This window comes from Coffea arabica, chromosome 6e (assembly GCF_036785885.1).
Source record: "Coffea arabica cultivar ET-39 chromosome 6e, Coffea Arabica ET-39 HiFi, whole genome shotgun sequence".
In the NCBI taxonomy this organism is placed as follows: Eukaryota; Viridiplantae; Streptophyta; class Magnoliopsida; order Gentianales; family Rubiaceae; genus Coffea; species Coffea arabica.
In genome coordinates this window covers 5,700,791-5,712,129 of record NC_092321.1, presented here as the reverse complement: position 1 = coordinate 5,712,129, position 11,339 = coordinate 5,700,791, and the positions used below count along the sequence as shown (strand labels likewise).

Genomic DNA, 11,339 nt, shown 5'->3' with positions numbered 1-11,339 from the left:
TGTAAACCAACCCACAATTGCTTCAAGTTTGTTTTGCTGAATCTAACTTGATAAGTCACTACCTGATTCTTGATCTTTAAGGTAAAAAAAAAAAAAAAAAGGAAAAAATTGCAGATTTTTTTTTTTTTTTTTGTCGAAAGAATGGAGGAAAAACTACAATTGAGACAAAACGTCCACACTTGCGAAAGTTTGAAGACCAATCAATCAAAGTTGAATTGATGTTCCACAATGAAGTATCTTTAAAAAAAATACACTATACTACTTAGTAAAGATTGCAGCTGGACAACATGCGGTGGAGTTTGCAAAATCTTGAGTGAGGACCAATAATAATTAATGGCGGGCTCTGAAGATCCATCCAAATCACAACAAAAATAACGGAGTAATAATAAACTAATAAATCATCGAGGAATAAAAACACAGGTCCAAAATTGTTAGTAGTAGTATGAGTCAGAAATCCTAAATCATCGGTAGTTAGTGTATAGGAAGTCAATTTGTTCATTTTGCCTCCCATGTTACCATAACTTAATTGTCATCATTTGATTATATTTTTTCTTTTTCTGCTTAACATAACAAACTTTGCTGTCAATTTTATCAAATTTATGAGAAGCTCCATAACAAAGAGCGAAATTTCAAGTCGATAAAATTGGTGAAAGAATGTGATGATTCCTTTTATCTTACCACTTTTGAACCAATTCATTGGATATTCACGTGGTCTCGTTATCGCTTGAAATTTCAAAAGTTTCCTTAAATCCCTAAAAAAAAAAAGATTTACAAAATCAAAAGATACATAATCTAAATATTCAAATTTTCATGAAGTTAAAAAAAAAAAGAGTATAAATTATAAAGGGGATATTTATTTTTCAAATAACTTACTGCATTATCAAAAGCAATTAATATCTGATTAAAATTTCAGACTGCGTATAAGCAAAATACACTAACTTCTCATAAGTTAAGGAAAATTTTAATTTAGAAGAGTAATCAGCCCATTAATTTAATTTAATTATATAGAGGCAAGTATAAATGTGAAAAAAGAAAAATGGAAGAAGAGAATAGTGGGGGAAATGAGAGGAAGCTGTCTTCACGCTCCTTCAATGGGAATGCTGGTTCTGAGTTCAACCCAAAACATAAAATAAAAGAGCTCTCTCTCTCTCTCTTCTTCGCTTTCTCTTGGTTTCTCTCTCTTCCTCACCAAAGAGAGGAGGGAAATCAGAGAGGGAGGGAGATCTCCTTCTCTTTCTTTCTTTCCTTCCTTTTTTTTTTTTTCGTTTTTGTTCTTTTTTAATCGTTTCATCTCTGAAGTTTTCACGGCATTGTTATTAATCGGCTTCCAACATGAACGATCTCTTAACGGTAATTTCCACATTTTTTCTAATCGCTCCTCCTGTTTCAATTTGTCTTGTTTCTGTTCTGATTCTGAAAATTTATGGCATCTATCTTACCTAGTTCATTGCTAGTTCTAACGGTTGAAATCATTAAATTTGACAAACTCAGGAAGAAGGATTGTTGAAACAAAGATTTCACCTTTTGTGCTTGTTTGTGTATCAGTGTACGTAGCTTTGCGTGTATCTGTGTGTGTTTACATCTTGAAGTAATGAAATGCAACCTGGAGTGGTTGGCGCTAGCTGAAGAAAACTTTTGGGAGATCAAGATTTCGTCCGAGATAAAAAAATTGCTCTCTCTCTATCTCTCTCTCCCTTTTTTTTTTTTTTTTGGATCGGCTTTTTGAAGCTATTTAAACACAGGACTGGGTTTATAAGAAATTTAAACAGAATGAACAGGAAGATCTGTGACAGTATTGGCCTTCATTATGAGCTAAAGCTCAGGCAGAAATTGTGTTGGCTATGCAAGAAGAATAAACGAATAAACTTGAGGATGCTAAAAATCCGTAAAAGCCCTAGCAAAGCAATGAGTTTTTTTTTTTATTTTTGGTTTTATCTTTTTATTGTTCTCAATTGCATTCAGATGTTTGTATTTAGATGGGAATTACGAGGTTGCATCGTCACTGACTTTTTATCCGTTTGGATTATCTGTTTTTGGAGGTGTTTTTAAAAAATTTTGCTGTAACAGAGTTTTTAGAATATATTTTAAAATATTTTTAGAAAATATTTTGGAATATTTTTTATTGGCACTTTATTTTGAGATATTTGGTAAAATTTTAAAAAAATTTAAACTAATTTTTAGATTATCTTTTAGAGCACGTTGCTGTAACTTTTATTGTATTTGAAAAACTAGTTTTTGAAAAACACTCCAAAAACAGGAGATCCAAACAGAGCTATTAAATCAGTTCCACTACTTTTGGTGTGCTTGGTGGTTGGAACTGGATGCAAAATTCACACTTTCTGAAGTTTGTATTAATCAAGCAGTATTCATTGCTTGCAAACTCTCTATAGGAACTTACTGTCCTTGTGTATAACAAGAATAAGTGCATTCCAGTTAACTCTTAATTTCCATTTTGAGAAACCTAAAATATTTTAAAGTGAATATGCTCATCTTTGTAGCATGTTTCTGGCTAAGGATTCTCTGAGAAGCCATTAGCTGTTCCCTTTTTTATTCTTGTCACCGTTTACAGGAATGCTTCTTCTATTTCTTTTTGCAGGATTCTTTTGTCATCCCTCGGGAGGAAACTTCTCGAAATGGGGATATCGAAATGGGAACCCAGCAACCAATGAATTCAGGAGAACTAGGCCTGGACAATTTTTTTAAAAAGGTGAATTCACATTGTTGATGTTATTGTTGTTCCTTTTTGATGGGGTAAAACAGTTCATCTTCTGCTTATTTTTTGCTTGCAATGCTACAGTAATCATTTCTAACTTTTCTTAATGTGTCTCTAGGTGCAAGAGATTGAGAACCAATATGAGAAATTGAATAAGCTACTTAAAAAACTTCAGGTATGGATATTGTTTCCTCTCCTACATCTCTTTTTTTTTTCTTCTATTTTATCCTTGTCCATATTTCCCCTTCTGAATGTTGAACAAATCAATTTCAATAGATCGTTTTCCTTTTCGTCCTTGTATTTTTTTCATCATACTTCAATGCATTGTGACAATTAATTGCTTCCTTTGTGCACGATGACAATGGTGATAGAAGGTTAAACTAATCAACTTCCAACCTTTACCCCTGAAATTGTTGCTCCTCAAAAAGTGAGTGGAGAAAAAAGATCATTTATTTGCTTAATTTACCAGATTTGACAAATTCACCCATTTCTTTTCTGGATAAGGAGAATTTTTCATGCCATAGTGAATTTTTTTACTTTTACCACTTACTGTACCATGTCAAGGATTTTGTTAATCTTAATCCTACTTGATGAGTTCAGAGGTGAGTTATGTGTTACCATCTTTGTCTGATTACCTGAATGTCTACTGTTGTCTGCAGGATGCTCATGAGGAGTCAAAGGCTGTAACCAAGGCCTCTGCTATGAAAGGCAATTAACTCCTCCTCTATTTCTGTTTAATGCCTGCAGTATGACTAGGATATGCTTGGTTAGCTAGTTGCATGGCCAGAATTATCATGATTATTGGAAATATTTTACCTGTTACTGACATTGATTGAATGTAGATGATTGTTCTTCAATGTAGAGCTATGAATGGTCTTAGGCATTAAATTGTTATACAGATACAGAGCGAGAGCATTGAGCTGGAAACTTCAGTATGTCTTATTCAATATCACGACAAGTTGCGTAGGTTTTGAAATGATCTGGTCAAACTGCGTGTAAATTATCTACATAAATATTAACTACTTAAACTAGCCTTGAGCCTTAATCTTGTCTTGGAAGTATGGAACTTTTCCAGTTAAGAACTATATCTGAATATTTTGTCTCAAACTAGGCGTACAACATTGGTAGACTCAAATAACTCTGTTCTGTACGTAAAAGTATTGAACTGTGCATCAGCACATACTATTTCTATCTTGTGATGACACTGCATTTTAGATAAGCTGTTTATTGTAAATTTTTCCTGTCATAATTTGCAGCAATCAAGCAGCGGATGGAGAAGGATGTTGATGAAGTTGGGAAAATTACTCGTGTTATCAAATCAAAAATTGAGGAACTGGACAGAGAAGTAAGGGCTGTAGTTGCATATTCTAGCAAGCTTGCAGTATGTAAGATTATTTGCACTGACACCCTTTCCTCTTCTATGCAGAATTTATCCAATAGACAGAAACCTGGATGTGGAAAAGGGTCTGCTGTTGATAGATCAAGAACAGCGACAACAGTGTAATTTAGATGACATTTGACACATCTATTTACTTTTAGCCAACATGATAATTTGTTGTTCGAAATTAGTTTGTTATTTAGACATTTTTTAACCCACTTTGAATGATCTCTGTTATTGTTCCATAAGAGCCAGATGTAGTAGACTAAGCATAACTGATCTTTGGGTGGAATTGATGTTCATGCAGGACACATAGCATAACCATATTTTAAGTTGGTAATCCTCAGTAACCATTCTGGTTGGTAATTGTCCTATAAAAGAAGGTGTTATAATTGAGTATCTGCACGTTTTTACTTTCAAAATAGGGTCTAATCAATACAGAAATATTTCTATTTAAGGGGATATAACATTTTCTTTTTTTAGTGTATTTAAAATGAAACCAAGACGAGGCTATGGTGAGATATCCTAGCAAATAATGTTGACAGTATTTTTAGGATAACAAGCTGGGATGCTTGAGGTAATAGTAAGAACTAGTATTATTGAAATTTACAATGGCAGTTAGAACTGAATATACCATAAGTACATAGTATCTGCAAGCATGAAACATTCCCAAAGAATGAAGAAAGGTACTCTGTAACTGTTAAGTGTTAAATAATCCGTTGAGAAATAGAAATTTGTGCTTCTAAGTTTTAAATATCTTTCATATCTGTGTGTAATTTTAAAGCTTGGTTCAGTTTAACTTTCTTCTTTTCCTGTCCGAGCATGGAGATTAGACTATTCTTTTCTGCATTCTCATTCTAATTTGCACTTGGGTGTATAAATTGCTGTGCAAATTACACTGACACACCTAAGGTTTGCCGCTGCTACAAAGCCTTCCATCGTGTTTTCTGAAATTATGATGAACTGTATACAAATTCCATGACACGTCAAACCATCATCATCTTCTGCCACTAATGAAGTCCATAATTCCTTGCCTGGTCAAGAACTTCTGGTGGGATTCTGAATTATCCTACTATTCACAATGAAACAAAAGAGAAAAGGGTATCATTGCGGTTATAACAGGGGTAATTGGGTTTATACCACATCCTATGATACTGGAAACCACGAATTATGGAGATTTGTATAATTTTGATAGTCTCATGAAGTTTTGCTAAATAGTGACGAGTGTAGAGAGGGATCAGCCTTCATATAGTAAGACAGTTTCAACTAGATTTCAAGTCTAAAATGATTTTATCTGATTGCAGTTCGTTGAAAAAGAAGTTCAAAGACAAGATGACTGAGTTTCAGGTAGCTTGATCTGATTGATGACGTTACAAAGGACATCTTCTCATTTACGTTCTTTTGTTTGTAGATTAACTATGCTTTGATCATTGCAGAATTTGAGAGAGAGCATCCATCAAGAGTATCGTGAGGTCGTAGAAAGACGTGTATTTACAGGTTTTTGGCCCTTGCTTATTGTACATAGAAAACCAGCTGCAAAATCTGATAATGTTATAACTAACTAAAATAGTTTTCTCTTTCATGTTTTGGTTGCCAGTTACTGGAAATCGAGCAGACGAAGAGGTTAGGGCCTGATATTCTGTGCTTTGAACCATGTTGAATCTCTGTGTGTATATTTCTGATCTTAATTCTTTTCCCTACTTCTTCAGACTATCGATAAACTTATAGAGACTGGGGATAGCGAACAAATCTTCCAGAAAGCAGTTCAGGAACAAGGACGTGGGCAGGTTTGCTCCACTTCTGTTGTAGCTTATTTCTTCACCTTCCTACGCCTGTCTGTTATTCTGCTTGCGTTTCTTGAAATATTTTCATATCAGATGCACAGGAACATATTTAGGTAATAACTGTGTAACGTGTAAAAGGATTCTATCGGGGAAATTATTGGTCTTAATTTATCCTCTCCGGGCTTTTGTCGTGCATCTTTGACAAGAAACGAGTCTCTGTTGCACTTGGTGATGTTGCGACCAAACACATATCAATCATGCTTTAGCTCTTTGTGTTTTTTCTCGCAGATCATGGACACGCTAGCAGAAATTCAAGAACGTCATGATGCTGTTAGAGAATTGGAGAGGAAACTTCTTGAATTGCAACAGGTAGTATTGACTTATAAATACAGAGCATGTTAGTCTTCTTGATATAATTTTCGAAGTCAAAATCACATTGGCTTGATTACTTAATTAGTGCGAACTCATTTTTATCGGACTTGATTCCTTAGTTCAGCAAATAATCTGGTGCAGATATTCTTAGACATGGCAGTTTTAGTAGATGCTCAAGGGGACTTGCTTGATAACATTGAGACACATGTAAGATTGCAGATCCTTTCCCTGCTTCTCCGGGCAACAAGAAGGATTTGATGTCAACCACAGTTGTCTTTGCATTTGAATCCGTTGACTTTGTCTCCTGTCAATTTTCAGGTTTCGAACGCGGTAGACCACGTGCAGAGTGGAAATGTGGCCCTTCAAAAAGCGAAGACACTGCAAAGGAATTCCAGGAAATGGATGTGCATTGCAATCCTCATCCTTCTCATAATTGTCGCAATCATAGTCGTGGGAGTGCTTAAGCCGTGGCAGAACAACAACAACAAGGGTGGTGCTTAGATTTTTCTACTCCTCCTCTGTGGGAAATGTATAAAGATACGAGGGAAAAGATATATACATATTTTTTGTATTATACTAATATTCTATTCTCGAGCTGTTGCAGTCCGGGCTTGCCTGCTCTCTTGAGTGTAATTTTCATCTCAGACGAGTAATTGTTTTCTTTACGGATCCATTGATATACGTCAGCCTGGTTTCTGTAATATTTATTTGGAGCTATATATTTATTCATGACACGCAATATATATATATATATATCTCTCTCTTATCTATCGTGCTATGGATTACCATTGATATTGTGTTTCTATCTTTTTTAGGGTTAATTCCACTTTGTCCCCCCAAATTTTGGACGATTACCCACTTTAGTCCCTAAACTTCAAAATGGGACACTTAAGTCCCTAAACTTATAAATATCTCCCAATTAAGGAAAATTATTAACAGAATCTTGAATGTCGTGGTAGTAGAAGTGTCTCATTTTATAAGAGTTTAGGGATTTAAGTGTCCCATTTTGAAATTTAGAAACTAAAGTGGGTAATCGTCCAAAGTTTGGGGGATAAAGTGGAATTAACCCTCTTTTTTATAATGAAAGACTCGTTACCTTCTTTTTTTTTTTTCAATCATATATTCACTTTCTGTGAAAAAGAAGATAACCGAGTATAATTATGAAATGACGGAGTGCCATTTCCTTAGATAATTTCCCTATTATATATCAAATTGGTTCCGATCCAAGTTATTACCAGAAAAGCGCTGCACGTATAATGCTGATTCCTGAAGTTTTACAATGAAAGAGGGAAAACCATAAATAAAGTATTGACCCCTCTCATGTCCATCCAAAATGTCCATCCAATTCAAGAAAAAATCAATTTTCTAATGGTACTAAGAAAAGTAATGTGGATTTGGTACTTGCAATTCTGGGGATTGATGGATTAGAGGTTAACAAAGTCGACGAATATAATGAAGATTAGCTTTACATGTGAACAGAAGCAAATGAATGAACAGAAGCAAGGGACTGCAAGCACCAGATAACTAAACTAACAAGACTCAGTTGTAAAACAAAGTATTTAACCGCTTCATTTACTAAAAATCACCCGAAACCCTCAAGGAACTTCGTCTGAGCCATAGCTCATGCATGACCATGTAAAATGCATCATAATCAAAGGGTGGAAGATGCCACTGGAAATGTTTTCTAACATTGATGACATTGTTTTTCAGGACAAGATATTCATCAGTACTTATGCCTTGGAGAATCTTCTTCAGTTTTGGTATATCTAAAGTGGCAACAACAACAGAGAAGCTCTTCCAATTCAGTACGTCAGCAAAAGGAAGATCATAATGGTTGGCAATTATCACTGGGACGCACCCATAGTATAGTGCATCACTGATACGAGCCGTGTTCACCTCGAAGCCTTTAACATGAAGGCAGAATTTGCTGCTTAGAAGCTCCTCTGTGTAAGGTTTTTCAAGGTGGCCAGTGTGGACAGAAATCTCTGTATCGTTTCCCCATACGCGAAGAAGATTTTCCCGTACAGGGGAGTTTAATGATCCAGAAAAAAACACCAGCGTTCTCCTGAAATTCATTCTTATTCATGAAGCCAGAAGAATGATGACAGTTGAAAAATTTTGCAAAAGATATGTTTCATATAATAAAATATCAAAGAAACATAATAAGCTTCCACTAAGCTCCCACTCATTTCAAATAACTTGCCTGATCAGACACTTACAAATTCAAATATCTACAATTTCCTTTTGTTTCATGCTTTATGTGATTGTTTCGTATAGATGGATTCTAAGTTCTACTCGGCTATTGGAACAGGTTTATTTGGCAAATTTACACTTTGGAGATTATCATGCCTGTATACGTCAAGATCTCCAGATATCAGACACTAGAAATAAAGCCAGGATAACTCTACTGAAACACATCCACTGAAATGAAGTAAGGTAATTAAATGTTTTGCTCACCTTTCATATGATGCAATATCTGGATTATCGCCTTGCCTTGGCCAAATCTGCGGCAAGGATGCATCTTTGTGGGGAACATAAGCTGATACGTAGTAGCTGGAAGAGCATACAACTTGGATGGCATTGAGCTTAACTTTAATCGTTTTCTCCATGGCAGACCGTCCAACAGAATGACAAGCAACATAAAAATGGTCAGCACCTCCACTTCGATTCCAGTAAGGGTACTCATGACTGATGTTAGATATATAGTTTCTGATGAAGTCTTGGATGCCACGAATCCCAACTCTTGGATCATGCCTCAATCTTGCAATCGAGAAGGGCAGAAAAAAGAGATCAGCTTTGGAAGGATCCTTTGTAATGAAATGGCTGATCATAAGAACCTTCTTGAAATAGCTCTCACTGGCATAATTACCCCCAGGTTCAAAATTCACAGGCAACAGGATATTAGCAAAAGGATCGTCACTTCTGTAAGAATAGACGTATATCTTCAAACTCCTGTTCATTTGCCTATAGTTCCCCACAAAGAAATCTCTGTCATGGAACACCTCGTTATTCACATAGTTTCCTGAACATAAAACCAAGATTTCCACGTGTGCACGTTAAGAACTAATTATTGCACAAAACTTTAGCAAGAGTCAACAGACCTTGGTAAATTTTATGGCTGTACACCATTTTTGTCATAATCATCCTCTCTTACCCCATAGAACTTTGTTTGCTTGTTGCAATTTCTTATTTTGGTTCTCTTTTTTCTTTATAACACAATAGAAAAAAAATCTCTACTATCGATGGTTTCAGCATAAGACACAAGATCAAAGAGAAGTATACTAGAAATCTACCAGGGCTCTTTTTGTCTGTGATATCAAAATTGTATTCAACAAGATAAATCATACAACGTTTACAGATACCAATGGGCTTGTGTCTGTTTCTCATATCGTGGAAAATATAAAATCATAGCAGGGTCTACTCCATTGTAATAATGGACTAAAATTCATCACCTCTAAAGATGATATATTGCTAGAAGTTCCCCTTTCCCCACTACCCATATTGCAATTGCTTAGGCAATAGTATCAAACTAGAGCTCATCCTTAAACTTCCCTATGATGGAAATCAAATGTAACAGCCCAAAAAACATTAAACAATGAACATTTTGGGGCCATATTTTCAATCAAACCCTTATAGAAACTCTCTCTCTCTCTCTGAGCACCTTTTTTTTTTTTCCAACTCAGACAGTGTAGAGCAGAGCCCACCTTCAGGTTGTTCCTTGCCTAACTCTCTCCCCATTATTGGTCGCCTCATCTTATCCAAGCGTCCTCATTTCAATCATGTCCTCTCCTTTATTTCTTCCTCTCCATATTTCTCAAGAAAACTCACTCAATTTGAGATTATATAATTGGAGCAGCGATAAATAACTTGAGATGATTTTCTTTTGCATAGCATCTTTATTCTTATTTAGAAGTTGCTCTTCCGGTTTGCTCTGTTTCTTCCGTACATCTGGAAAGGGAATAAATAGTTCAATATTTCTTTATGCTTCAAAATCAACAAAACCTGACAAAATCCATATGGCAAAACTATCCATAAGTTTTTTCCTTGAAACTTCGTATCCAGCAAAAGAAACAAACTAGAGAAAAGTCCTTAAGCCCACAAGCCACAATTCAAATAGTAAACTTTTTAATCCAAAAAAAAAAAAAAAAATCATCACTTTACTCACCACTTGATATCATTTCAGATTTCCCTAGCCTAGTATTTTCCAGAGCATCATCCACGGCAAAATGAGAAATTTTCTGGTACTCAAATGGGGTTGGAAGCCCGACAACAGATAAGTTGACCAGTCCTGTAACTCCTGTTGAGTTGGAAAATGCCCCAGGTGCGGATAACTTGGTCTGTCTTTGATTCCGAGAAGTTGAGCTTGAGATAGAGAGCATCCCAGTTGCTGAAGATTGTTTGACACGAACATGGCTTTGAGATGGAAAAACCAAGAGATAATTGGAAGTGGAGCAGATATAGAAGAGAATACAAGTAGTGGTGAATAAGGCTAATAATGTGGGTATGCAGAAAATGGCCTTGGGTGAGTGTAAATTAGTACGATTAAAGCAGATGATAGCGTACAAGAAAACGGAAGAAGCCATAAGGAATTCGCGGACAGGGTTAGTTGGTCTTAATTTCTTCCCCCAAAGGTTCGAAATGAGAGAAAGAGGGATGCTACAGTCAAAACTGAGTAGCAATCGAAAGCTCTTTCTTTCGTACATTTATTTCCCATTTAAGAACGAGAATTGTGCCTTAAATGAGGTAGTTGGTGTTGTTAAAACATGTTGCCAAATTCTATGAAGGGGTGGGAATTCCCAGTTTCTTTGTCGGAACAATTGCATAAAATTTTGCTCAAGGGAAAAGATCACAAAATATGTATGCAATTGCAGTCTATAGGACTATTTGTACTAGGGGTGGGCAAAATTATCCGCTAACCCGAAAACCCGTCATATCCGATCCGATCCGATCCGAAAATTAGGATATCCGATTTTTATTATTTGATCGGGTCAAAAGAGGGTCGGGTATCCGCTAAGATGCGGGCGCGGGTTAGGGTCACATAATTAAAAACCCGCGGGTACCCGATCCGCCCCGCATATATATTTTTTATTTT

At 35.7% G+C, this 11,339-nt stretch overlaps 2 protein-coding genes across 2 annotated transcripts; one reads left to right on the top strand and one right to left on the bottom strand.

The window, feature by feature from the left end:
- Positions 1–1,045: 1,045 nt before the first annotated feature.
- LOC113693839 (syntaxin-132-like) lies at positions 1,046–7,017 on the top strand. Its single transcript, XM_027212576.2, has 13 exons — positions 1,046–1,350; positions 2,597–2,707; positions 2,832–2,888; positions 3,373–3,421; positions 3,970–4,058; positions 4,140–4,213; positions 5,396–5,438; positions 5,528–5,588; positions 5,689–5,714; positions 5,801–5,878; positions 6,164–6,244; positions 6,389–6,454; positions 6,566–7,017. Exons 1-13 carry the CDS (start codon positions 1,333–1,335, stop codon positions 6,746–6,748), a joined length of 936 nt encoding a protein of 311 aa, XP_027068377.2. The 5' UTR covers positions 1,046–1,332; the 3' UTR covers positions 6,749–7,017.
- Positions 7,018–7,636: 619 nt separating this feature from the next.
- Positions 7,637–11,072, bottom strand: LOC113691447 (probable glycosyltransferase At3g07620). Its single transcript, XM_027209581.2, has 3 exons — positions 10,413–11,072; positions 8,705–9,269; positions 7,637–8,312 (listed from the first exon to the last, which is right to left on the bottom strand). The coding sequence occupies exons 1-3, from the start codon at positions 10,948–10,950 to the stop codon at positions 7,823–7,825; spliced, it is 1,593 nt and encodes a 530-aa protein (XP_027065382.2). The 5' UTR covers positions 10,951–11,072; the 3' UTR covers positions 7,637–7,822.
- Between the last annotated feature and the right edge of the window lie 267 nt (positions 11,073–11,339).